Source organism: Bos indicus x Bos taurus, chromosome 22 (genome assembly GCF_003369695.1).
Source record: "Bos indicus x Bos taurus breed Angus x Brahman F1 hybrid chromosome 22, Bos_hybrid_MaternalHap_v2.0, whole genome shotgun sequence".
In the NCBI taxonomy this organism is placed as follows: Eukaryota; Metazoa; Chordata; class Mammalia; order Artiodactyla; family Bovidae; genus Bos; species Bos indicus x Bos taurus.
The window spans coordinates 7,114,439-7,128,346 of NC_040097.1; the positions used below are offsets into that span (position 1 = coordinate 7,114,439).

Genomic DNA, 13,908 nt, shown 5'->3' on the forward strand with positions numbered 1-13,908 from the left:
AGCCTGGGGTCTGGTAGGAACATTATTTCCTAGAATATGAAATTTACTTCAGTATTTTTTTCCCCCATGCCAAAGGAAGACTGAGTCTATTTCCTGCCCATGAAGTGCTTTGCTATCCATTCACTGCAAGCCACAGGGATGAAACATTTTCCCACCTCCTTGGCTTCTCGGGGGACGTCCTCCGGCCGTGACTGAGCGTTTAGAACACACGTGGCTTCCTTCCTTGCTTTGTATCTGTGCGCGGTGCTCAAGGATGTCGGCAGCTCCAAGGAACGAGAGAGAGTGAGGGGGAGGCTGGAGTCAGTAGGTCCCAGCCTGCGGACCAAGAGGAAGCCAGAGAGAGTGTCTCCCCACTGGCTGCAGAAGCAGAGGAAGGCCTGATGTGGAGAGATAACAGAGCAGGAAGCCCAGGGGGGCCTGGGCAGTTGTCAGTGTCCACTGGAAGACGCTGCCATCCGGCCACTCACTTTATGAGCAGGAGCGAGAGGTGGTCTGATTTTATCCCCCAAGCCTGGACCAGCTGAGTTCACAGCATCCTGAGTCAGCTCCATCCCTCTGACTCAGGAGGTGTATCCCGCCTCTCCTCATGGGCGAGCTGTCTTCAAGGGCCCCACGCTCACCACGCGGCCGGGTGGAAGTCTGACCACGCTGTTGAGTCTCAGTGCTCCTCTGCGCTTTGCAGCCGGCATCTCTGTGGGGCTTAAGCACGGAGGCCACGGTGATGAAGAGGGAAGAAGGGATGTGGAGCGTGAGGAGGTTCTGTGTCCGTGAGCAGAACCACACTCACGTTGCTTTGACGTTCCTTCCGGGCTGCTTTGAGCCGGCTTTGGTTGCTGCCGGACAAACCAGCCTTTGTTGCTCTTTGTCAAGATTTAGAGTCTACTTCCAGGGCACTTGGGACGGATGATCTGAAAATCTACCCCAGAATCACCAAATAGTATTATTGATACCTCACCGTGGTCCAGTAATCGCCATTCAAGAGAAAGTTCTCGCCCCATCGCTGTGTTTATACAGCGGCCCCGGAAGTGGTCAGCAGAGGTCCATGCCATCCGTTTCTATTTGTATGTATGTTTGTTGAGGGCACAAGTGTGCCCTGTGAGGGACTGCAGGTGTTCAGAGATGGTAAGACTGAATCTCTGTAAAAGGCGCTCAGGGGATGTGGATACCCCAGGTACAACGGGTGAGGGCCGGGGCAGAGGGGAGGCGGCATGGGCTGTGCGTGGAGCTGCACAGAAATGGATTCAACTCAGTGGTTCTTCATTGCACACTTCCAGGGTCATAGCTAAGGCATGGCCCCATTTTTTTTGTTGTTGGAGGTTTTGTTTTACTTTTTAAACATTTTTATTTCTTTTTTACTGAAGTATCGTTCATTTATAACATTGTGTTAGTTTCAGATGTGCAACAAAGCAGTTTGATTTTACATGTATGTATAATACAGTGAAAGTCGCTCAGTCGTGTCTGACTCTTTGTGACGCCACAGACTATATACAGTCCATGGAGTTCTCCAGGCCAGAGTACTGGAGTGGGTAGCCTTTCCCTCCTCCAGGGGATCTTCCCAACCCAGGGATTGAACCCAGGTCTCCCGAATTGCAGGCGGATTCTCTACTAGCTGAGCCAGTGTATATATTCTTTTTCAGATTATTTTCCATTATAGGTTGTTATAAGATACTGAATGCAGTTCCCTGGGCTGTGTGGTAAATCCTTGTTACCTGTTTTATATACAGTAGTGTGTGCCTGTTAATCTCATAGTCCGGATTCATCCCTCTGCCCTCTTTCCCCTTTGGTAATCATAAGTTTGTTTTCTATCTCTGTGAATCTATTTCTTTTTTGTAAACAAGTTCATTTGTATTACTTTGTAGATTCCACATATAAGTGATATAAAATTTGTCTTTGACTTGCTTCACTTAATTTGGTAATCTCTAGGTCCTTCCATGTTGCTGCCAGTGGCATTATTTCATCCTTTTTATGGCTGAGTAATATTCCTTGGAAGGAAAGTTATGACCAACCTAGATAGCATATTCAAAAGCAGAGACATTACTTTGCCAACAAAGGTCCGTCTAGTCAAGGCTGTGGTTTTTCCAGTGGTCATGTATGGATGTGAAAGTTGAACTGTGAAGAAAGCTGAGCACCGAAGAACTGATGCTTTTGAACTGTGGTGTTGGAGAAGACTCTTGAGGGTCCCTTGGACTGCAAGGAGATCCAACCAGTCCATCCTAAAGGAGATCAGTCCTGGGTGTTCTTTGGAAGGACTGATGCTGAAGCTGAAACTCCAATACTTTGGCCACCTCATGCGAAGAGTTAACTCATTGGAAAAGACTCTGATGCTGGGAGGGATTGGAGACAGGAGGAAAAGGGGATGACAGAGGATGAGATGGCTGGATGGCGTCACCGACTTGATGGACATGAGTTTGGGTGAACTCCAGGAGTTGGTGCTGAACAGGGAGGCCTGGTGTGCCGCAGTTCATGGGGTCGCAGAGTTGGACACGACTGAAGCGACTGAGCATGCATGCATGCGTATGTATACACACACACACACACACACACACACACACTTCTTTATCCATTCATCTGTTCATGGGCACTTGGATTGCTTCCATGTCTGGCTATTGTAAATTGAACATTGGAGTGTATGTATCTTTTCAAATTAGCGTTTTTGTCTTTTCCGGAGTGGGATTGTTGGATCATATGGTAATTCTACTTCTAGTTTTTTTAAAGAACCACCAGACTGTTTTCCAGTGGCTGCACCAGCTCACAGTCAATGTGGCCCCCATCTTGAAGGTGCCCCCAGTTCACTAGGATAGACGGGCCAGTGCCCAGGGAGCCAGGAACCTGCCACAGCACAGTAGGCGTGTCCAGTGCCGGGCACACCCGCCCTGTTGCTTCCATGTCCGCACACACTCCTGGCGCACCTGCTTCAGTGGCCGGTGCCCCGGCTCCCAGCGGCAGCCGCCAGCACTGCTGGTTTCTGGACGGATGAGCCTGCTCTAGCAGCCCCAGAGAGGAGTGGTGCCAGCAGGATCCTGCCCTCGTCACTCTTCCTGCTCGTTGGAGGCAGCGCTGAGTGTGCCAGCAAAGGAATGCAGTTTGCCCAGGATGGGTATTTACTTGGCTGTGTTGGGTCTTGACTGCGCATGTGGGCTATTTAGTTGCGGCATGTGGGATCTAGTTCCCTGACCAAGGGTTGAACCCCGGCCCCTTGCATTGGGACTGTGGAGTCTCAGCCCCGGGCCACCAAGGAAGTTCCAGAATAGATGTAGTCCTTGACTTACTTGAGCAGCCTACGTTGTATATGAAGTAATCAGACAAAAATACACGCTGATGCCTCTGAGTTCCTTGGAGTTTTCAAGTTTATCATGCTGTTGGCGAGGTAAAGAAATACCAGCTGTCCAGTAGTTTCATCCTGCATGTGTGTTTGCATGCACACTCACACACACACACACACACACGCACACACATACACAGGTAATTTCATAGCCAGTAAGAGAAGATGGAAGGGAAGCACCTTGGGGAACTTGCGGGGGTGTTGGAAATGTTCTGTATCTTATTTTGGGTTTACATTACAAAGGTTACTTGTCAAAACTCATCGGGTGATAGACTTACAGTTTGTGCATTTCACTGTTTGAATTTTATCTTAAAAAGATAACTGTAAGCAAATAATGAACTCTTATTAATGATATTCAGACTGAAGTGTTTGGGATGAAGCGGACTGCTCACTGCACCTTACTGCGAAATGCATCACGAATTGGACTGCAGGGTTGACTGAGGGGCGGGCAGCAAAGTACCAACGATTGTAGAACTGGGGTCATGGGCACATGGGACTCTTTTCCATTTTTCTTTTCATGCTTGAAAGTTTTCGTAATAAAACGTTGAAACAGAATAACGACAAATAACCACCACTTGTGATCCCCTAGAGCTGTGCACAGCGAATTCTCTCGGGAGCCGGTTTTCTCAGCTGACACAGGACTGTTCTTATGGACGGCCGCACCTGCTTCCTCAGGGAGCATTGGTGAAGTGGTGTGCGGGTTCTGGACTTATGCGTTCTCTGTGGACTTGTGGGGTTGGAGCGGGTGCGCTTCATTTCATGAAGGCTGTGTCAGCTTGGACTTCCTTTGGAGGTGATGTAGTTTATCAGCTTGGAATGATAAGAACTTTGAAACACAGGACTTTTGGCCCTGTAGGCAGAATGTGGCTGTGAGTTTGCAGCCTGAGAACAGCCTGACAGATTGGACAGAGCCACAAAAGGCTGGCTGAGCCCCTGGTTACCCTGCTGAATGCTGGGGGAGTTTTTTTGTTTTGTTTTTTGGCTATGGTAGGTCTTCGTCGCTGAGCAGTCTTTCTCTAGTTGCGGTCTGTGGGCTTCTAATTGCGGTAGCGTCTCTTGGTGAGGAGCACCGGCTCTTGGGCACACAGGCTTCATGAGTTGTGGCTCTCGGGCTCTACAGCAAGGCTCAGTAGTTGTGACTCACTGGCTTAGGTGCCCACCTAGCATGTGGGATCTCCTTGGACCACAGATCGAACCCATGTCTCCTGTATTGGCAGGCCGATTCTTTACCACTGAGCCACGAGGGAAGCCTAGAGGACCTTTTTGTATATATTTTAAATTTTGGAAAAACTACATATGTTTATTTGTATTTATATATAAATTGTATATAAGTATATAATCAGTTTCTCAAAAAATTTTAACACTATACAATACACTTACACAGATCCAGGGGAATTCCCTGGCAGTCCAGTGGTTAGGACTTGGTACTTTTAGTGCCGTGGCCTGGGTTCAATCCCTGGTCAAGGAACTAAGATCCCACAAGCTGCTCAGCGTGGCCAAGAACAAAAACCAGATACAAAATACTTTTTGAGACTAGACTTTTTTCGGCTGTAAAGCAATGTAGGATTTTTTTTTTCTAATACAGAAAATGCAAAGCAGTGAAATCAGTCATAATTTTATAGTTTTGGTGTATTTCTTTCCTGAATCTTTTTTAAAAATTCATACATTATTTACATAATTGTAATTTTTTTTCATTTGACTATAATGAGGGAGTTCTTTGGGAGGGAGACCCCAACACCCCCCTTTATGTGGATTGGTCCACGTAAGAGACCACATAAAGGGAGCAGAGGGTGGGAGTGGGATGCAGGCAGGGAAGCCCAGAGCCCAGGCCAGGAGCTGAGACCCAGCGGCCAGGGTGGGGGCAGGAAGGAGCACTGGTCGTACAGTCTGACGGACCTAGGGTTTGGGGGCCTGATCGCTCTTTGTAAAAAGTGAGGTTAGTAAGTTCCCCGTTGGTGGTTCCCATTGAGACTTAAAGGAAATAATTTGAAGTTGACCAGCCTGCATACTGGGCTTCCCTCATAGCTCAGTTGGTAAAGAATCTGCCTGCAATGCAGGAGACCCTGGTTCGATTCCTGGGTTGGGAAGATCCACTGGAGAAGGGATAGGCTACCCACTCCAGTATTCTTGGGCTTCCCTTGTGGCTCAGCTGGTAAAGAATCTGCCTGCAATGCAGGAGACCTGGGTTCGATCCTGGGTTGGGAAGATCCCCTGGAGAAGGGAAAGGCTACCCACTCCCGTATTCTGGCCTGGAGAATTCCATGGACAGAGGAGCCATGGGGTCGCAAAGAGTCCGACACGACGGAGCGACTTTCACTCAGCCTGCACGTCTGGCCTGTTTTAATCACGGTGCAGCGTTGGACGTTGCCTTGTAACGGTGGGAGCCTTTTTAAAGTTAATACTCATTTTTTGGCTGCACCAGGTCTTAGTCGGTGCAGGTGGGATCTAGTTCCCTGACCAGGGACTGAACCCGGGTTCCCCTGCATTGGGAGTGAGGACTTTTAGCCACCAGGCCACCAGGGAAGTCCCCGGTGAGAGCCTGTGAAAGCTTTGGGCAAGGAAGAAGATGGAAGAAGTGGAGGTTTTCTGAGCATTAACACGCTGCTGTGGAGGGAGCATGGACACGAGCCCGGGGCTGTTTCCTGCAGTGGAAAGGACTGACAGTTGAGAGACTGATGGAGGGAGAGAGCGAGAGAGAGAGACATTCTAGAGGAGTGACCCCCAGGATTCGGGGATGGGCTGGTTGTGGGGAGGGCGGGGTATCTTGCTTTTGTCCATTGATTTTTATTGACTCACATTACAGTGCTTCTCTCCCCACTCACTGCTGTGTTCTTTCCCTTGCAGGAGCCTGTGTGAAATGCAGCAAGGGGGTGTTTGGGGCCGGCCAGGCCTGCCAGGCCATGGGGAACCTCTACCACGACGCGTGCTTCACCTGTGCGGCCTGCAGTAAGTGTGTGTGTGTGTGTGTGTGTGTGTGTGTGTGTGTGGAGGGGTGGGGGGCCCAGGGTGAGGAACAGGAGGAGTGAGGAAAGGAGGAGATGGAAGAGCATCCTTCCAGGAGACATGTGGCCCATGTCCCTGCGTGGTCCTGCGGGAAGGCAGGACAGCGTCTTCTAGAAGAGGGGCTGGTACTGTTAGCTTAAGGCCCATCAGAGTACCAGGCACTGCCTGGCGCCCACTCTGGTGTAGCTGAGCGATCCCTAATAACATCAGAGGTCTCAGAAGAGTCGGGAGGAGAGTGCTGGGATTCACTGTTGTCTGCCCTCTTGTCATTTATCTCCCTCACTGTGGGGACCAGCCAACCAAAAGGTGATTCAGCAGTTACCCCAGTGTGAAGCGGGGTCCCTTCTTAGCTCTTTTGCCCTGATCTTTCATCTGGAGGCTGCTGTTTGAGTGAAGAGTGTGGGTGTGTGTGTGAATGCACGCGACACACCAGTGGGTTCCTCTTAGCAATATGTGTGGGTGCCTCTTAGCAACACCTCTGGGTATTTTTGTATTGTTTTGCGGACGTTATGCCTAAAACATCAAATCAGGAGACCAGGCCTGTGCTCAGCTCAGACTGCTCATTGAATGAATGGCAAACACAGTGGAAGATTCTAACACATTGGAGGCTGTTTGTCAAGTCTGACCAAGTCATGAATTATGCTTGTTTCATGCTATCTACCAAAGATTAATTTTGAGGAGCATTTTTGAAAAATGTTCTGCCAACATTCTCCAGTTTTGCCCTGAGGCTGACAGCCGTCAGTTAAAAGAAGACATTACAACAAAGCCCAAAGAGTGTCTAGGACAAAGGGGTCTTATCGTCTGGCCTGGTGGTCCTTAGTCCTGACTTTTCATTAGAATCACCGGGGTGGTGTTGGGGAGGTGGAGAGATTTTGAAAGCTAGTGATGCTATGGCCTTTCCCTGGCCAGCACAATCGGAAGCTCTAGGTCTGGGGTTTCTAGAGTGGGGCGTGAGAGATTTATTAGCTCCTCAGGTGACTCCCAGGCATGACCAGACTGAGCACCTGGGATTCGTGCCCGGCTCCTCATTTTAGGAGCCTCCAGAAATGGGAGGGTCTTTGTCACCTGATTGTGGCACAGCCCTTGCAAGCCTCGGGGCTCCCAGTCTGACGTTCCCTGGGTTGGCATGGGCCTGCCATGTCTTGACGACACAGCCCTGGTTCCCAGCCTCAGGCTTCATCCTCACTAGGTTTTCCATAAAACACGTGCCTAAGAGTTTCCACCTTCATCAGTATTCACCTTTGTAGGGAAAATTGTGAAAGACTTTGAGATGGATTGGGCTTCCTTGGCAGCTCAGCTGGTAAAGAATCTGGCTGCAATGCAGGAGACCTGGGTGTGATCCCTGGGTCAGGACGATCCCCTGGAAACAGGAAAGGCTATCCTCTCCAGTATTCTGGCCTGGAGAATTCCGTGGACTGTATAGTCCATAGGGTCACAAAGAGTCGGACACGACTGAGCGACTTTCACTTCACTTCACTTGAGATGGATTACACATCTCCTAGCATCCACAGTGGGAATGTAGGACTCCCCTGGTTATCAGATTCCCTGGGTCTCTGGGCCTTTCCTTGCCTTTGAGCCGTAAGTTGTAAAATCTTGATGGCAAAGCCTGTGGTTCTTGTCCACAGCTCTGCAAACTGTGTCTGGTGGCGACTGACCAGTTTCGGCATCTGTTAAGCAATTTACGTCAGCATTTCTGATGGCCGCATCTAGATGGTTCTTCCCTGTCTCCCAGGTGTAACACCTTATTGTGTGTGCGTGCTCACTGAGTCATGTCTGACTCTTCGAGACCCCAGAGACTGTAGCCCACCAGGCTCCTCTGTCCATGGAATTTTCCAGGCAAGAATGCTAGAGTGGGTTGCCATTTCCTTCTCCAGGGGATCTTCCCACCCCAGGGATTGAACCCACATCTCTTACATCTCCTGCATTGGCAGGCACATTCTTTACTGCTGAGCCACTTGGGAAGCCAATCACATCTTATTGGTCTCTCATTAATTGATGAATTAAATAAAATTTTTGACCTGTGTTGTTGTCTTATTTTTAAAGAGTTGTGATCATGCCTTCTTTTAAAAATGATCTCAGACTCTTGGCTCCTGCCACTGTTTCTTGATATTTGCTCTATCTTCCAGGAAAAGAGAAAATAAATATTGAGCAGAGGCTGTGTTTATACCTCAAGCAATTACCATTTGAACTAGAAAGTCCTTGGGGGCCAAAGGCTATTGTTGAGTCCATTGGTTCCGCCAGTGGCCGCTTGACTAGCTGGCAGTTCCTCAATCAGTTTATTTTGAAATGAAGGCAGATATGCACACTTGAGACGACAGCTGCTTTGGGATTGTGCTTGCTCTCGCGTTTAAGGCCCTGTGGTCTGTCTCTGTTTTATTGCTTCCTACTTTCTTATTACAGTCTGACTGAATTTCTCCCTTCCACATTCGCCCCTGGAAACCCCTCTCCACACCCACTGCAGGCATTTAAATTCAGTCCTGCCTTTAGCACCCGCCCCAGTGCCTCCTCCCCCAGGAAGCCTTCCGTGTTTTCTGAGCAGGAAGGAGCCTTTTCTCCTGAACTAGGCACACCCTGCCTTCTCACATAAACCATGAACCACTCTCTCTGCAGTTCCAGTGCCAGCAAACCAGGCCTCAGGACAGAGTGTGGTGGCACTCCTGTTGTGGGTAAACACGCGGCTTCCTCCCCACTTGCAGGGGGCGGTTGGAGACCCAGGCACGTGCCTGAGCAGCTTCTCGTGGACGCCAGCAGTGGTTAACTTTGTTCAGTTAACTTGCTGCTGCCGGTGAATGCTTTCAGCGGAAGGTGGTGCCAGGGTGCCCCGCATCCTGGCTCTGCGGGTCTTCGAGTGTGTTTCCATGAGCCTTGGCGTGTGGACGCAGCACAGCAGGGGCCAGGCTCATCCGCTCCGTCCCCGACTTTGTTGGTGGAAGAGAAAAATGGGGTCAGAGAGGGGAAGGGCCTCTCTCGAGGCTGAAAACTGAGCGTTTGAGCTGAATCCATGGCTTCTAAATCTAGATTAGGTTAGCCTTGAACATGTGTTTGGTTGGTTAAAGTGTATGTGATAAGTGTGGTTTTTTTCCATACTTGTGTGTGTGTTTGTTTCCTCATTTCGTTTATGAAAATAATCTGGCTTGAAACACCATTGTGATGTTTTTCTGTAGGTACACACACATGCGTGCACACACCTGCACTCTCACACACTCGCTTCTTGGGTCTTGTTGATACTTTATCGAAACATAATGCTGGCATCTTGTTGAGCTCTCACGCACTTACAAGGCAAGGCCAAGGCCTGATAGATTTGACCATTAGAGATAAAACGAGCTACTTCTAGGTTCAGACAATTTATTCCCTTCGTGAGCAACAGAAAGGGCCTGTCAGAGGTGCCTCTATCCCTCTCGCACACCCCGGAGAGGACGACACTGAGACAGAAGGGTCAGTGGCTGCCGTGTGAGTTCTGGGGTGCTCAGCAGCCAGTCCTGGACAAGCTGCCTGGTCATGTGGTCCGTAGCCGCCTTCCTATCCCAAGGTGTCTACACGCAGACAAACCTCTTGCCTCTGGATGGTGGAAGTTCCCCATCTGCCAACAGGCAACAATGTCTAGTTCATTTTTAGTGTGGGAACAACATGACAGCCACAAAAAGTTTCAAAGACAGAAACCCGTCTTGTTATCATTCTCTAACAGGTATTTTCCCTTCTAGATTTTGTCCACATTTATACGCATTTTTTAGAGTTGTCTTGTACACCGATATTGTATCCTTTCCGATTTAACGTTGTGGCATACATTCCCCCATGTCTCTGTCATCTTTGTAATAACAGTGATAATTTTGTTAGTTACACCGTTACATTCGTTACGTTAGTGGTCATTTTACTAGTTTTAAAATAAATCGTTTTATGTTTAATAATTTTAATAGTTACATGGTTGTCAGCTGAGCCGTTCGACAGTTTGATGGCACAGGGCACGTCTGGGGTTTCTTGTTGGTTTAATTTGTATTGGAGTAGCGTTGCTTTGCACACCAATGAGTCAGCCACACACGCGCACATTACACATGGCTCCAGCAAGTGTCTCTGTGCCTGTGTGTTTTTCTCCCTCTAGTGCGTCGTTTCCTTGGAGTTGGTTCCCAGAAGCAAGCCTTCAGGGCACGAGGCGTGGGCGTTTATGTGGTTTGTTAAAGTTCTTTCTTAACAGACTCCTCCAGCGGTGGGTATGTTTGGTTGCCATGGAGATGTGTGCAGTGGGTCTCCCTCTCCCACAACGGGCTCTGCCCACCCAAGCTGGATGCTCTCAGGAGCTGTGGGCACAGTTGGGTGGAGGGAGGGCACGGTCTTGGCCGGCAGCCACATGCCGCGTGTCTGGACACCTTGTGTCAAGTGGCCAGTCCGAGGAGAAGCTGGCGCCTGTGTGGGGCTCGAGAGAGGCTGAACAAGAAGGAAGAAAAAGTTTGCTGGGCTTGTGGAGTCAAGTGAAGTCTCCTTGGCACCTTCCAGAAGAAACTATGAGGCAGAGAGAAGTCCAGACTCTGTGTCCTCACCCCAGGCCGTTTTAGGTCCAGAAAGTAAGCTTTTGTTCATCTTGTAAAGACTAAATAAATTCCACCCTGGAATCATGGGTGAAACCAGTTTCCTGGTTCACAGCCCCTACTATTTTTCAGTAGGGATTTTGTGTGGATTAGAAAATAATGGACTAGATAAGAGATGCTCCTGTCCAGAAGCCCATGGACCATGAGGGTGCCCTGGTCTTGGGGGCAGGCAGTGCCAAGGCCAATGAGGAATATGCCCAGTGTGGGCCTGAGCTCAGAGGAGGGCGGATGGGGTCCCCTCCTGGGACAGGGCTGAGGTGTGCAGGTCATGGCCAGAGCAGGTGACTCTGAGTGTTGTGTTCCTGGACGGAGGCATGCATTGTGATCTGCCAACCATCCCTGAGGGAAGATACACAGCCAAACTAAGAATGTGTGCCGCTGCCCATCCCACCTGCCAAAACCCAAACGTCCATGCTTGCTGAAGGTAGTGAAGGGGTTGTTTGGTGAGATCTCACACCTTTATTTAGACCCCGCCTGGGAAAGTGGCTTCCCAGGCGGCTCAGTGGTAAAGAACCTGCCTGCCAGTGCAGGAGACTAGGGTTCCACCCTGGGTCAGGTAGATCCATTGGAGAAGGGAATGGCAACCCACTCCAGTATACTTGCCTGGAGAATCCGCATGGACAGAGGAGCCTGGTGGGCTCCAGTCCACAGGGTTGCAAAGATTCAGACATGACTTGTCGACTAAACATCTGGGGAACTCTATCTATAGAGTTAGAGTCTATAGAGTCATCTATAGGCTAGAGTCTGAACTGAGGACACTAGAAAGTACCAATCCATTCCTTTGAGTAAATGAAACAACTAGAAATAAGCCCAGATTTGTGGGACAGAGGTTCTTAGTGAATAAATCAGAGACTGATGATTTATCCACCAGGAAGTTCACAGCTAAAGTACCAGAAGGTCCTTGGAGGGTGTTTCGTTTCTGTTAGTCATATCCAACTCTTTGCAACCCCATGGACTGCAGTATGCCAGGCTTCCCTGTCCTTCACTAGCTCCCGGAGTGTGCTCAAACTCATATCTGTCGAGTCAGTGATACTATCTAACCATCTCAGCCTCTGTAGACCCCCTTCTCCTCCTGCCCTTAATGTTTCCCAGCATCAGGGTTTTTTCTAATGAGTCAGCTCTTTGAATCAGAGGGCCAAAGCACTGGAGTTTCAGCTTCAGCATCAGTCCTTCCAATGAATATTCAGGGTTGATTTCCTTTAGGATTGACTGGTTTGATCTCCTTGCTGTCCAAGGGACTCTCAAGAGTTTTCTCTAGCACCACAGTTCAAAAGTATCAATTCTTCAGTGCTCAGCCTTCTTTATGGTCCAACTCTCACATCTGCACATGACTCTTGGAAAAACCATAGCTTTGACTAGACAGACCTTTGTTGGCAAAGTGATGTTTCATTGACTTTGTATATGCCGCCTCACCAACCCAGCTTTCGGAGATGTCCAGACTCTGAAATAGTCGAGCCTGAATTAGGGAGGTCTCTCTTTAACTCATGGCAGGCCTGCTTTCTTAAGAGTCATCTCAGTATTTATAAGTAATTCACAGGTAAGCTTTCTAGCTTACTGTCGGCCTGCCCCTGCCCCAAGCCCTCCCCCTGCTCACTGAATCAGCGTATCAACCCCGAGTGAGTTCAGCATTGTTATTACTCTCATTTCATGGATGAGCAGAGGCTTGGAAAGTTGAGTTTCCTTCTGGTTAGTTATATTGATGTTAAATAACCTGGTTGACAATGGAAACCAGGACCGTGTGGACGCACAGCCCTTGATCGCAGCCACTGTATCTAATGAGCTCTGCTTAGAGAGACACGGGGTCTCGCCGTGACATCTCAGGTTCAGTTCCACCTGGGTGCTGTGTGACAGCAAAGACTGGGTTCGGGGATATTTTCAATGTGTGAATGCAAAGGAGTGGCCTGGTACTTGGAATAGGGGAGTCAGAATTCGTTAGCGGGTATGATGCACCCATAGGAGAGGAATGGATTAAGGGCTTTCATTAGAGGTCTGTTCCTCCTTAGGCCCTTTGATCCCTGAGTTTTCTGAGCTGCTGAGTCATTCCCGATATTTCTCATCACATTCAGCATTGGCGCGTGAGCTGAATGAGTCAGCTGGATCTCGGGGAAAAGCTGAAGATCAAGAATGTGAGAAAGGGAGAGTGGGCAGATAACAAAGGGAGCCAGTGGGCGAGGGCAGAATCAGGAAACCACCAAAATAGACAGAGCTGAGCAAAGGGCTGCGCGGGTCAGAGGAGAGGCTTTTACTTTGCGCGTCGTCACAGAGTCACGTGTCCCTCTCCAGCAAATCCCCTTCTGCTGCATGCAGCAGAATTGGGAGCAGGCTTGGTTTCCCAGAGCAGACTCTGTTGCTGCCTTCCGAGGCCATGATGTCCTCGACAGCGGGAAGGCGTCAGCTTCTTTGTGCCTGGGACACGAAAGGAGTCTGGGACTTTTAAGCCACGTTGTGAGGGTAACTCCAGTGCGACCTGTGTCATTAATTGCCACATCCGCATTACAAGCACCTGATACTTGCACACGCATGGTTGGGGTGGAAATCTGCACCCGTTCCCTCAGTAAAACCAGACCAAAGGTGAGCCCTGGTGGTACCCAGGGTCTCCTCAACTCTAAAAGCAGAGTGTAGGATGCTCTGACACGCAGCGGGGCTCACTGCATCCTAATTAACACACAGTGTTGCAGTGAGTGCCAGAATCCCGGGGAGTGAGAGCTTTTACAAAAAACTGAGCTTTATGCTTCCATCACAATCACTGCTTGGGTCTCCTTGGTGATCTCATCCTGCTAACAGCATCTCCTCTCTCTCAAATATTCCATCTCTCAAATGTTCTTTTACACTTCTGTCCCCCACTCTCGCCCTGTGATGGTTAATTTTATGTGTCAACTTGACTGGGCCACTGGGCGCCCAGATTTTGGCCTGATGATAGTACCGGGATGACAGACCCGCGTGAGTATGCGTGCGTGCTAAGTCACTTCAGTCGTGTCCACTCTTTGCGGCCCTATGACCATA

General features: G+C 49.4%; 1 protein-coding gene across 1 annotated transcript in view; it reads left to right on the forward strand.

Moving 5' to 3' along the window:
- LIMD1 (LIM domains containing 1) overlaps positions 1–13,908 on the forward strand; it is a 79,121-nt gene that overhangs the window by 30,244 nt on the left and 34,969 nt on the right. The window contains exon 2 of the mRNA XM_027522267.1: positions 6,167–6,268. Coding sequence (XP_027378068.1) covers positions 6,167–6,268 — 102 coding nt within the window. The remainder of the gene's footprint in view (positions 1–6,166; positions 6,269–13,908) is intronic.